The 14,630-nt window shown below is 35.1% G+C and overlaps 1 protein-coding gene and 1 long non-coding RNA gene across 2 annotated transcripts; one reads left to right on the plus strand and one right to left on the minus strand.

The window, feature by feature from the left end:
• Positions 1–4,865: 4,865 nt before the first annotated feature.
• Positions 4,866–6,692, minus strand: LOC136219132 (uncharacterized). The gene is made up of 3 exons (XR_010684055.1): positions 6,557–6,692; positions 5,634–5,695; positions 4,866–5,033 (listed from the first exon to the last, which is right to left on the minus strand). It is a non-coding gene; the product is annotated as an uncharacterized lncRNA (long non-coding RNA).
• Positions 6,693–13,198: 6,506 nt separating this feature from the next.
• LOC136217001 (nucleosome assembly protein 1;2-like) lies at positions 13,199–14,119 on the plus strand. Its single transcript, XM_066003559.1, has 3 exons — positions 13,199–13,289; positions 13,382–13,500; positions 13,592–14,119. The coding sequence occupies exons 1-3, from the start codon at positions 13,250–13,252 to the stop codon at positions 14,117–14,119; spliced, it is 687 nt and encodes a 228-aa protein (XP_065859631.1). The 5' UTR covers positions 13,199–13,249.
• The last annotated feature ends 511 nt before the right edge of the window (positions 14,120–14,630 follow it).

Raw genomic sequence — 14,630 nt, forward strand, 5'->3', positions numbered from 1 at the left:
TATCAATTACTTGTATTATTAAACTGGATAATCAATTATTTAGAAATATTTACGTTATATCTAACGGTGAATAACCAAATATTACATAATCATTAAAGTTCATATGATCAAAATCGTCAATTATTTATATTAAAAAGTACTTGTTTTTTTTTTATTTTTTTATAAGTTATCTTTAATATTTAAAAAATAATTTTTAATATGTGTAATGTAATTATAAAAAAATTAATTTAAAATTACAAAAAAATAATAATTTAAATAAATAATAGATTTGATATATAACTAATTTAATAAATAAGAGTTTAAGAGGGTGTTTGTTTCAGTTTTTCGGAGGAGCGTTTAGCAGTTCATTCCAAATCGTAGGAAATAAAGCGTTTGGTTATGTTTATATAACCGCAACGTTTAACATTTTCTCTGGAAATTACAATGTTTTGGAGTTTTTCATAAACAGTTGTTTATAGTTATTTGTTATTAATAAAATTATCTTTCTTATTTCCACAAAATATGATTATTCTTTAACATAATTGCCGGTAGGATAAGGTTTTATTACGTTCAATAAATTGTTTATTTTTATATAGATTATTTTTATTAATTTGTGTTACACGTTTTTTATTTTATAATAGGATAAGGTGCAAAAATACCCCTAACATTTATAGCTAGGAGCAATTTTACCCTTAACGTCTAAAATGGTGCAATTATACCCCTAATATTGACAGTCAAAAGCAATTTTACCACTAACGTTGACAAGTTCGGTCAATTCGAAAAATAATTTATCAAACTATCTTCTTGGTCATGAATATTGTCATCTACACTTCACATGTGCACCATTTTATCATTGTTAGTAACAGATTACAAACATATGATTAGACGTGATTTTTTTTTTAAGAAAATAAAAAATATATATTGTTTTTAGTACGAGTTGGATAAAAAAATTCAAAAATTTCGCCGAATTTATAAATATTAATTCTCAATTTTATTATTAAATCACAAAAAAAAAGTTCTTAGCTGCCAGCGTAATGAGTAAAATTGCACCATTTTAACAGTTAAGAGTAAAATTATTCATAGTTGTAAACGTTATGGGTATTTTTTTCACATTTTTCCTTTTATAATTTCATCGTTAATTAATTTAAAACATGTCCATTTTAGACATTTTAAATCCGAACAGTAACAATTCAATATAATTTTACCAAACACTAGTAATTAAACAGCTAATAACAAACAACTAACAAAAACAGCTAACAGTTTACTGTAACTGCAAACAGCTAACAGCAACCGCAACATCTATTATCTAACAGTTGAACCAAACAGACCCTAAACGTAAAAATCAAGATTTTTTAATGCACCAAAAGTTAAAAGTTCAGGGATATTTATCAGGGGAGGAGCTAGGGGGGTAGGGGAGGGTCTCCCGACCCTCCGGCCCGCCGGAAAACACCATAAGGGGTGTTTTCCACCCCTGGTTAGGTGGTTTTCTGACATGGTCGGAGCCCCTCCGACCATAGCAGAGGTTGAAGAAGAGGGATCCCCTCTTCTTCGATCTTTTTTTTTTTTTTTGCAGCCTCCATAAGTAAAACGACGTAGTTTTAGGTGTATGTTAGGGTTTTTAAAATGTGGGGAAATGACTTAATTACCCTTAATTGTCCTTAATTAATTGCCCAAAATTTTTGGCCTCCACACCAACTCTTTATCGATTTCCTGCTATGTGCGAGAGGGGGAGAGGCTGCTGCCGGCGCCGTTCAACTTGTTGCTGCCGCCGCCGTTCAACTTGCCGGTGAGGGGGATTCCGCTGCCGTAGTCGCCTCCGGAACTTGGGAAAGGGAGATAGAGGTAAGTTTTTAATTTAAGGTTTTGATTTTAGGGATTTTAATTAAATTGAATTGATAATATTTAGGGGTTTGATTTAATTGAATTGATAATCTCATAGTTTAGGGTTTTAATGAAATTGATAATATGTTAAACTGTAGGGGTTTTGATTAAATTTTGAATTGATAATGTGATGGGGTTTTAATTCAATTGATGATATTTAAGTGTTCTGATTAAATTGAATTGATAATGTTTTCATTAAATTGAATTGATAACGTTATAGGGTTTTAGGGATTTTGATTATAAACTGAATTGGTGAATTACATTGGATTGAATTGGTCAATTGAATTGAATTGGTGATATTTGGAGATTTTAATTAAATTGAATTAGTGAATTGAGTTGAATAAGTGATATTTAGGGGTTTTAGGGATCTTGATTGAATTGAATTGGTCATGTTTAGGTATTTTTAGATTTTAACTCATTAATTACTACTGAACATTGAATATACCAAAAAAATCCAAAACAACTTTTGTATATAAATATATTTGAAATAGGAATCAAATTCTTCAGTCTTTGTACGGAAAAAAATTTCTATATATAATGGAACCCCCGAGATTTGGGTCCAGGCTCCACCCTGATATTTATCACGCTTTTTTGCCATTATTTAATATGTAAAGATTCTCTCAATGTGTATTTCTTTCCTTATCCTTTCAACGGACCCATGGCCTTTTTTTTTTTTTTTTTCCTTTTTTCTGTTATAATTTAAAAAGAGTATAATAAACTTGAAGGCAGAAGATCCAAGCCTGAGTCTTTTTCGAAATATATAAATGATGAAGTGAACAATTAAATAATTAGTAGTAGTTAATAACTTTAATCCGCAAGTTATGTAAGAACAGACAAGTACAAATTTCTTAAATCCTTGCCAATAATTCCAATCATAAAGTACAAATTTGTTCTTGTTATTTTTGTATAATTACGTAAAATTTTCTAAACAAAATTAATTTTATTTCTACTTAACAAAAGTTTTTAAAAAAATAGTTTATGTTCTTTTCGAAAAAAAAGTTTATGTTATGATACTTTATTTAACTATGCTCAAATTATAAAACTGACCCAATTTAAAGATTTATTTATATATTTAGATTTATTACACTAACTTTTACCAAACTAGACACTTTCGAATTAAAAAATAACCCTTAGTGTGTATATATATATATATATATAGGGGAGGGATCAAGTGAGAACCTTCCCTTAGGTGAGGACACTTTGTTAGGTGAGAACACTCAAAACTACGTCGTTTTGAGTATAAAAATCAATAAAAATCAATAAAAAACACTCACTGCTACTTATGGGATTCAAACTTGGCTCTCCTATTTACAGTTCACTCTACTTACCACTAAGACAATTACTTCTCTTGTTCATTATATCACACGTGCTGCTTAATATAACATTGTACTAGTAGCTTCTATTGTTTAATATTTGACGCATGCACTTATTAATATCGATTAAATATGCATAATAATGAATTATTAATAGAAAAAAAAAGAAATGTGCATAATAATGAATTGTTAATAGAAAAAAAAATATGTATAATAATGAATTATTAATAGAATGAAAAATGAGAAAAACAAAAAACACGAAAAACTTGAAAAAAATACAATGAAAAAGACAAAAAACAAAAAAAATCGTGATGGAAATATTTCATCACGAAAAAATCGTGAGGCCTGACACTGAGGTAATGAAGAAACTAAAAAGCAGGTTGTCAAAACACCAAATGAAAATGTTTAGAAAGACTTCTTTCGAGCATTTGACGGATATGGAAGTCTACACCTTATCCATTCTCATATGCCATGGGGTAATAACTAGAGGGATTACTCCACCAAACCTAAAACATAGAGAGACGTGGTTCAATATGAAAGGAGTTGAACTCAAATTTGGAGATTGGGAGTTCAAACTGATCACCGGGTTGAGATTTGGTGATCTGAATGAAATTTTGTAAAGGATGGGTCTATTAAAGAAGACTAATAGATTAAGAGACATGTACTTTTGATGAAGTTGGAGCTTAACACACAAGCAAATATATGAAGCTTTCGACAACACGAATTGGCACGACAAAGGAGATGCTAATGCAGTCGTCATGGAGAAGTTGTATGTTATACATAAGATCTTCTTCATTACCGATCCAGCTCATTCGATGGATAATAATATCATCGACCTCACTGACTTTCCTACTCTTTTTAATGAGTGTCCATGGGGAGTAATTGCTTGGGAGGAGACTTATAAGACAATGCAAAGGGTTATAACTAGTTCATCGAGAAAAGAAAAGTTTGAGAAAATTAGTAAAAGGAAGATCGATAGGGGCGTGCCATATCAACTAATTGGGTTAGCACAAGCATTCCAGGTATGATTAGTATATATTTGATTTGATTGATTTTAGATTTGTATCAAGATATTTGAATTGAATTGAACTTTTGTACAGATTTGGATACTTGAGGTATCTATCTCAAAAGAGAAAGTAGCGTCCTCCCAAGCTTGAGTAGATGGAAACTGGAAAAAACCTGACATTCAAAGAAGCAACAAATGTTTTTACTGTAAGTAAAAATGGTTTTGTATGTGTTTTTTGGTTGATTGTGGTTTTGGTTATAGTTGGATTTTTTTTTTGCAGTCATCTGAAACTCTAGAATCTCAAGTTATGGTGGAGGGAAATAAGATAGTTTGTGTTTGGTATAAGTCACTCCAGGGCTATATCGATGGTCATGCAATTGATCTTAAGATTTATTTGAGCAATATGAGACCGTGGAAGAATAAGAAGAAGATGGGGATGAGAGAAGAGGATGAGAAGGAGAAGGAGAAGAGGATGAGAAGAGGAGAAACGAGAAGAGGTGTAAAAAGAATGAAGATGTAAATGAGGAAGAAGAAGAAAGTGCACAATCAAAGCTGCAAGAATATAAGAGGTCAAAGTTGTAAGAATGTAACCGCCCTCACTTGGATCACATGATATCTCACACAATATCAGTTATAGACATGCTTTTAATTCTCAATCATATAAACTTCCATCTCATATAAACTTTACATATTATACATAAGAGAAAGCATTTACAATACACGTTTAAGTCATTATCCTACATAGAGGATTTACAAAACAAAAGTACATCAAGACTCCAAAATGCCTAGATGAGAATGGACGGACACTGCTGGTGCGACCTTAAGCAAGAAGAACTCCACCTAACCTGTAAAATCTGTTGGCAAGGGGTGAGCTGCCTACTCAATAAACATATTACGCATATATGTATATACAAAAGTAATGTAAAGAGCACAAATCAAAATATATCATCAGTACCAAGTTAGAATTTATTCACCTGTTTCACTTATTATAGTAATACTTATTTTAGAAAGGCCTTGCTGTACTTAGACAATATATATAAAATGGTCCTTGGGCCCAATCTGTATTCCAGCTCACTAAATTCGGAATACAATCATCTGTGCTACGGAGGAGTTACACTCAACTCACGTACTCATATATCTCAACACATGTGCTTCCGGCTCACAATATTCGGATAGCACTCTCAACTTGGACCATTTCACATATCCATCTAAGCAAGCTCATATTCATTTATAATCCAACCATTATTCAGTTCCAGTATGTGCACAAGGCTCAACATGTCGTTTTTACTCATAACACTGCAACATACTCAATCATATCACTTTCGTATCAATCATGACGTATCACAAACACTCAAACATTATCCACATCATTCACATCAGATTCAACCACATCTCACACTCAACAAGTTACAAGGCACAATACATTCATACACATATATAAGCAATATGCTTACCGTCGCACTTGGTTCGATCTATTCAACACGATCGGGTGTGCGTTCAATTGCACCTTGTCCTCCTAATGTCACATAACATTTATACAATTAGCCTTAACATAAACTTAATAAAAATATAAACTAATGAATGCTATATGATTTACAAGACACTAACTCCACAAAGTTCATGCAATCTAATCCTTTTGTCTTAGATCATCACATGACCTACTTGCACACATTCTGCCATACCTTTCTCTATATGAATCCAAATGCCCTGTTTCTTGAACCTACTGAAACTAGACATATATGGGTATAACATATCCAAAATTCATGTTAAGATAACTTCTACACAATATATGGCATGCAAAATGATTCTATCCTGTTTCCAGCCAAGAAACAGACTATCCAGATTTGCATCTACCATAATTCACTCAACCTAGCTCATACTAAACACAATGGATTGCCAAATACTTTTACATACATATACTTCAAGTAGTTAAGAACACTTTTGTATAAATACACTTTCCCAAATTATGATTCTAAGGTCCTCAAAATGCTACATCAACATGGCTGCCTCACATGACATTCAATTTCGAGGCAGTCATGTTCCATCTAAGGTTTCTTCCTCTATATATGGAATTAAAGTCTCATATTTTACAGAGGGTTTCATAACACATATAGGAACATAGTTTATGCTTTATGTATCTTCAAATTCGTACAATATCAATATGAAAAACATGCTCCAAAATGACTGAAAGCAGTACCCTAGATTTCTATTTAGGGCACTTGATACATATCTTTCATTTGGACAGCCTATAACCACTTTAAACAACACCAAAACTCAACAAACTCAATCACAACTCATCCAAAAAAAATCCTATGATCATACCTAGGTATTTCAGAATCTCAAACTCATAGAAAACAAGCTAAAACTACATACTAACCTTCAAGTTGTGTCTATCACCTAGTATGCTTCCTAACTTAACTTGTTTGGCTTGAAAATGGAAGAAATTGGAAGAATTGTGTTTGGAGGGTGTTAGGGTATGAACAAGGAAGGTTTTGCTGAAGCTTTGGTCGAAATTGTGGCTGGAATAGATAAAGAATGAGTTGTGTACATCTTTTTAAAAGTGAAGAGGCATCCTTTGTCTTACTATTGAGTGACATCATGCTTTGTGAGGTGCTTCTTAATAAACTTCATTTCCAGCCCTCCATAAGTCTAATTTAATCAATTAAGGACGTGTGCATTCATTCATTTAAGTTCAAACTCAATTAACCAATCGTTACATCTTAATGACACACTAATCGCCTCCTAATCGCACGGTAATCACATTATGAATACGAAGCTTCTAATGACAATGAGATGAATCTAAAATGCATGTATTCAATCATGAAAACATATATGAATGTGGGAAGACTCATATGTTAGAGTTTTAGGGATGTTACAGTTCTTCCCCCCTTAAAGAATTTCGTCCCCGAAATTCACTTACCAGAAGCTTCAAATAGGTAAGGATATTGTGTCCTCATATTTTCTTCTACCTCCCAAGTTGCCTCATCAAGTGTTTGACTATGACTCCATCTCACCTTAACCATTGGAATTTCAAGGTTTCTGAGTCGTTTCATTTCTCGTCCCAAAATCTCTAAAGGTTGCTCACGAATAGTCAAGTCTGTGTTCACTATTGCAATCTCAGGTTCAGGAATCATATGACTTGGGTCTGATCTATATCTTCTTAATACTGACACATGAAATACATCATGTATTAAAGACAATTATGGTGGTAGAGCTAACCTATAAGCCAATGGTCCAACTCTCTCAATGATCTCATAAGGCCCGATGTATCTTGGATTCAACTTCCCTCTTTTTCCAAAACGAACTATTCCTTTCCATGGGGATATTTTTAAAAACACTTTATCTCCAACTTTATATTCCATCTCTCTTCGGTGCTGATTCACATAGGCTTTCTGACGTTCCTGTGCAGCTTTTAAATACTTCTTTATGACATTGATCTTCTCAACAGTTTCCTGGACTAACTCAGGTCCTTCCAATTGCCTCATTCCTTCAACAGCCCAACATATAGGGCTTCTACACGGTCTTCCATATAATGCCTCATAAGGTGCCATGCCTATACTCGAATGATAACCATTATTATAAGCAAACTCCATAAGAGGTAAATGTATATCCCACTCACCTTGGAAATTAAGAACACAAGCTCTCATCATATCCTCTAAGGTCTGAATAGTTCTTTCTGATTGTCCATCTGTCTGTGGATGAAAAGCTGTACTGAAATGCAATTTTGTTCCCAATGAGTGTTGTAAACTGCCCCAAAATCTAGATGTAAATCTAGGATCACGATCTGAAACAATAGATATAGGTACTCCATGCAATCTCACAATTTGTTCCACATAAAGTCTAGCCAATTTATCCATCGAGTCTGTTTGTTGAACCGGTAGAAAGTGAGCAGATTTTGTAAGTCTATCCACTATCACCCATATACTATCGTGTCTACGCCTTGTTCTTGGTAATCCCATCACAAAATCCATAGTGATCCTCTCCCATTTCCACTCTGGTATGGTTAAAGGTTTTAGTTTTCCCACGGGAGCTTGATGTTCGGCTTTAACCTGTTGACATGTCAAACATTTGGAAACAAAATCAGATACATCTTTCTTCATTGTAGGCCACCAGTAAAAAGGTCTCAAATTTCTGTACATCTTTATCATTCCTGGGTGCATAGCATAAGGAGAATTATGTGCTTCCTGTAGAATTTCTGATCTTAAATCTGCTACATCTGGAGCACATAATCAACTACCTATCATCATAGTCCCATCATCTTCCACAGAAATATCAGGTCTTTTACCTTGTTGTACACGATCTCGCATTTTCTATAAATAAGGATCATGCCATTGTGCTTCTTGGATCATTTCTTTCAAATCTGGTTTTACCCGTAGTGTAGCCATCAAACCTGTTACTTCATTTACTTCTAACTGCACATCCATGGCTCGCATCTCCACTAGTGAATTCAAACTATAACTCTTCATACTAGCCACAATATCAACACTCTTTCTACTCAAAGCATCTGCAACCACATTAGCCTTTCCTGGATGGTAATCTATTGTACAATCATAATCTTTTAATAGCTCAATCTATCTCCTTTGTCTTAGGTTCAACTCCTTTTGTGTAAAGATGTACTTCAAACTCTTATGATCAGTGAGAATCTGAAATGTCTCCCCATATAGGTAATGTCTCCATACCTTCAATGCATGGATGACTGCTGCCAACTCTAAGTCGTGTGTGGGGTAATTCATCTCATGAGGTCTCAGTTGCCTAGAAGAATATGCAATGACTTTCCCATTTTGCATTAGAACACATCCCAAACCTTGTCCCGAGGCATCTGTATAAACAACAAAGCCACCACCTTCAGAAGGTAACACTAACACTGGTGCAGAAGTCAATCTCTTCTTTAGTTCCTCAAAGCTTTGGTGACATTTATCATTCCACTGGAATACAACTCCCTTTCTCAGCAATTTAGTTAATGGACTTGCAATCAGAGAAAAACCCTCTACAAATCTCCTCTAATAACCAGCTAACCCAAGAAAACTCCTAAGCTCTGTAACGTTCTTTGGCGGTTCCCATTCATCAATAGCTTTAATTTTGGAAGGGTCGGGTTGAACCTCTTCACCTGACACCACATGACCAAGGAATACAACTTCATCCATCCAAAATTCACATTTGCTCAACTTTGCATACATCTGATTATCTCTTAAAATTTTCAAAACAATTCTCAAATGTTGTTCATGCTCACCCACAGTTCTTGAGTACACTAGGATATCATCAATGAACACCACAATAAACTTATCTAGATATGGCTGAAAAGTCTTGTTCATTAATGCCATGAAAGCTGCAGGAGCATTAGTCAAGCCAAAAGGCATCACAAGAAACTCAAAATGACCATACCTTGTACAAAAAGCAGTTTTAGGTATGTCAGCTTCTGCAACTCTCAACTGCCAATAGCCTGATCTTAGATCAATCTTTGAAAAATGACGAGCTCCTCTAAGCTGATCTAGCAAATCATCAATCTGAGGCAATGGATACTTGTTTTTCACTGTCATTCTGTTCAGTTGTCTGTAATTAATACACAATCACATACTTCCATCTTTCTTCTTTACAAATAATACAGGTGCTCCCCACGGTGAAGTACTAGGTCGTATAAACCCCTTCTCAAGTAGTTCTTCTATTTGTTTCTTCAATTCTTGTAATTCCATTGGAGCCATTCTATATGGAGCAATTGATATAGGAGATACTCCTGGCATGGTCTCAATAGGAAAATCAATCTCCCTATGAGGTGGTAATCCTGGTAGTTCATCTACGAATACATCTGCAAAATCTCTCACCACTGGAATATTCTCCAATTTGCCTCCATCCTCCCTAGTGTCCACAACATGAGCTAAATATGCCTCACACCAATTTCTAATCCATCTGATTGCTTGAATTGAAGATATTAAACAAGACGACACAACCTTTCTCTCCCCAACAAATAACACAGTTGATTCTGAATTAAAATGTAACACAACTTCCTTTGAACAACAATCAACTTTAGCTTCATATTTACACAGCCAATCCATCCCCAAAATAATATCAAATTCTCTAAACCCCATAACTACTAAATCTATAGGGAACTCACTTCCCCTCACTTTTATAGGACAATCTCTCAAAACCTGATTTACAATAACATTATTCCCAACTGGTAGGATAACTCCCACATCATATCCTAATGGTTCTACCTTCCCATTTATTTTCAATATAAACTCAGGTGTTATGTATGAATGAGTGGATCCAGGGTCAATCAAAACAAAATCTAAGGTATCAAGGATAGAAATTGTACCGGATATAACCTCTGGTGCTATTTGAGCTTCACCCCTCGTCATATTGAAGGCTCTATTTCGTGGTAAATTTTGTGTCTGTCCACCCCATAGTTTTAAAAGGCGATCGCCTCTGTCGCCTCAGGCGAGAGGCGACAGGGGCGATCGCCGTGCCGCCTTCTAAAATGGAAGGCGGCTTACATTCAAGAGGCGTTCGCCTCTGGCCCTCAGGCGAGAGGCGGCCTGAGGCGAGAGGCGACCGCCTTTTGAAGGGGAGGCGATAAGTTGGACTTTTTAAAAAAAAAAATAAAATAAAATAAACCCTAATTTCTATTAAAAGGAAAACGCACGAGCCATAAGAAAAAGAAACATACAGACAGACACAATACTACAGCCCCCAACTCCAACGGCTCTCTTCTTCTCCTCTCCTCACCGCCGTTAGTTCTCCTCCACACACTACCGAGTTTCTGCTTCTCAACTCACCGGAAGCCGGTCATCAATCATACAGGTATGCTTTTTCTCTTCTTTCCTCTTTATTTTATCTTCTTTTTCTGTTTTTCTGTTTAGGTTTAGGGTTTTTCTTATTCTTCTTCACTTGATTTCTTTTTTTTACTTTCTTTCTTCTTATACTTTCTTTCTTTCCATGTAATTGTGCCGTTATGCTGCCGAATTTCTGTGAAAATTTATAGTTTTGATTTGAGATATGGTTATGCTTGTAATTGATTATCTTTTTTCTGTTTTGTGGAATTTATGCTTTTAATTGATTATATGTTTTCTGTTTTGTGGAATTTATATGGTTTGTTTGATTTGAATTCATGCTTTTAGTTGATTATATGTTTTCTGTTTTGTGGAAATTGATTGGAATTTGATTGATTATATGGAAATTCTGTTTTGTGTATATCATTTTTGTTATTAAGATGGTTTCAATTGATTGAATTTTGTAGGTGTTTGGAAATGAGTGCTAGTGTTACTGATTCTACTGTATCGAAAAAACCGAATGCAAGAGCGGATCCTTGTTGGAAGTATGTGACGATAAATAAGCCACCTTCTACAAATGATCTCAAGTGTAACTTTTGTGACTTTGTCTCCAAAGCTGGAATATGCCGAGCTAAGTATCACATTGCTGGAGGAAATACTAGTGTTCAGGTGTGCAAAAAATGTCCACCTCATGTGAAAGAAGAAATTGTTAATTATATTGCATCTAAAAAGGCGGCACGTAAATTGGTGGAAGATGTAGATATCACCAATTTAGATAGTTTTGGGGATGATGAGACGGAGTTGGATGATCTTGGAGAGCCTGGTAGTCGGGGTGGAAAGAAAAGTCTTTCTAAATTTCATATCCCGAAGAAACCAAGGGTGAAGGGTCCAATGGATGTATTTTTCAAGCAAGATGCTGAAAAGGTCGTGAAAGATAGAAAGTTGAGACAAACAACAATAAATGAAGCTTGCAAAAAAGAGTTGTGAGAAAAAGCTTGTGCGGATATAGCTAGGTGGTTTTTTGATGCGGCAATTCCTTTTAATGCTGTTAATTATCCTAGCTTTGATGTGATGGTAGAGTCCATTGGACAGTATGGTGTTGGGTTGAAGCCGCCTACAATGTATGAAGTTCGAGTTCCCCTTTTGAATAAAGAAGTTGTCAAAGTGAAGGATGAAATGAAATCATTTGAAGAAGAATGGGCAAAGTATGGATGTTCAATTATGGCTGATGGTTGGACAGACAAAAAGCATAGAACTTTGATTAACTTTTTGGTTAATTCTCACAAAGGGACTGTTTTTATCGAATCAGTTGATGCTTCTGATTATTCCAAAACCGGAGAGAAGTTGTTTGAATTGTTTGATAAGATGGTTGAAAGAATTGGAGAGCAGAATGTTGTTCAGTTTATTACTGATAGTGCTGCATCAAATGTACTTGCAGGTAAACAATGCTAATTTATTACATTATTAAATTTTTTACTTTTACTTTTATTATTTTGCAATGTTTAATTGATTTTGGCTATCATATTTTTTAACATATAGGCAAATTTTTGCAAGCAAAGAGGCCAAACTTGTATTGGACGCCATGTGCAGCTCACTGCATTGATCTGATATTGGAAGATATTGGGAAGTTGCCAATTGTCCAGAGAACTGTAAAGAGGGCAGTGAAGTTGAATACCTACATTTATACTCGCCCAGGTGTAGTGAATTTGTTGAGAAAATTCACTAATCAAAGAGAGCTTGTGAGGCCTGCTATCACAAGATTTGCCACTGTTTATCTCACACTTTACCGCATGCATTCGGTGAAGAATCTTTTGAGAAGGATGTTTGTCTCTGATGATTGGACCAAAAGCAACTGGGCAAAAGAAATTGGAGGAAAGACAGTGGCTGGTTATGTATTGTTAGCGGCATTTTGGGCGGACACTCTTTACATTTTAAAGATCTTTGGTCCTTTAGTCCGCGTGCTTCGATTGATGGATGGCGAGAAAAGACATGCTATGGGATATATCCATAAAGCTATGGATATGGCTAAAGCGACGATAGCGAAGAGTTTCGATGGTGATACAGATAAGTATGATAATATTTTTGAAATAATTGACAAGAGATGGAATAAACAACTCCGTCAACCTTTGCATGGAGCTGGTTATTTGTTAAATCCAGCATTTTTCGGTGCAGCGGATGAGAATGATGAGGTTAGAAAGGGATTTTATCAGACATTGGAGAGATTGGTTCCAAGTGAGGAAGAGTAAGACCAAATCAATACACAGTTGACTAGATATCATAATAGTACACCGAATGATTTATTTGGAATGAAGATGGCGGTTAGGCAACGAACAACAGTAGATCCAGGTAAATATTAACTTTGGACATTTGAATTTTCCAACTTTAAGTTCATTGTTTGCATTTGCATTTTAATAAGCATTATAATTTTTTGTGTTTAGTGGATTGGTGGAAATCATTTGGAGGAAGTCTTCCACAATTACAAAAATTTGCCATCAAAGTGCTTAGTCTCACTTGTAGTGCATCGGGTTGTGAAAGAAATTGGAGTTTCTTTGAACATGTAAGTTAATAAAAATAATTGTAATAAGCTTTTTATGTTTTAATATTAGTTATGTTAGTCATTAATGTTGTTCTTAATTATTATTTTGTAGGTTCATAGCAAAAAAAGAAATCGACTAGCTCAAACATGTTTGAATGATTTAGTTTATGTGAAGTATAATCGATCTTTGAAGAATCGAAAAGGGGTTAAGGACACCATTAGTTTGAAGGATATTGATGATTGCAATGAGTGGTTGACGGGTAGAATGGAGGGAGAGAATAATAATGACAATGATGATCGTGTATTTGAGGATGATGACGAATTTCCATGGACTATGGTTAGTATAGTTAGTGGAGCGGAAGAAGATGTCTACAATACTAGCGCAAAAGGCAAAAGTGTCACCCCTACCGCAAGTGCTAATGTCACAAAGACATACGTTAGAGGAAACTCTTCCCGGTCAAAAGCCAATCCTCCTCAAGTTGTTAGAGATGAGGTCCATGATGAGGATGAGGATGAGGATGATGATGAGTATCGAGTTGAAGATGAAGAAGAAGAAGAATATAAGGATGATGAAGTGGAAGAACTTGATAGGGATGAAGATGTTGATGAGGAGTTGGATTTCGGGGATGAAGATGCTTGATGTTATGCTATTTGGATTTAAGAATTAGCACTTTATTATTAGACTTTAAGTTAATTTGGTTTATAAGCTTAGAAATTAAACTATCCTTAAGTACTAATAGTTTTTATTGAGTTAATTTAATTTTATTTGATTTTCTATTTTTTTGTCGCCTCACGTGCGAAAGGCTGTCGCCTCGCCTCTCGCCTCGCCTCAAGGCGATTTTTGGCCCTTGTCGCCTTGACTCGCCTTTCGACTTTTAAAACTATGGTCCACCCATAGGAGCATCATGTCTACCCCCTCTACCTCCTCCTCGACCTCTGCCCCTGCCTCTATCCACTTCAGCTGCACCACCTCCTATATTAGACTGAGGTTGAACTCTCTCTCCTCTATTAACTAATAAGGGACAATCATTACGATAATGGCATGTTTCTCCACACTCAAAACATGTACCCTTCTTAAATGAACCACAACACTCTCCTGTGTGAGATCGGCCACATCTGCCACAAACCCGGGAAGGTCCCCAACACTCACC

This window comes from Euphorbia lathyris, chromosome 2 (assembly GCF_963576675.1).
Source record: "Euphorbia lathyris chromosome 2, ddEupLath1.1, whole genome shotgun sequence".
Taxonomy (NCBI): domain Eukaryota; kingdom Viridiplantae; phylum Streptophyta; class Magnoliopsida; order Malpighiales; family Euphorbiaceae; genus Euphorbia; species Euphorbia lathyris.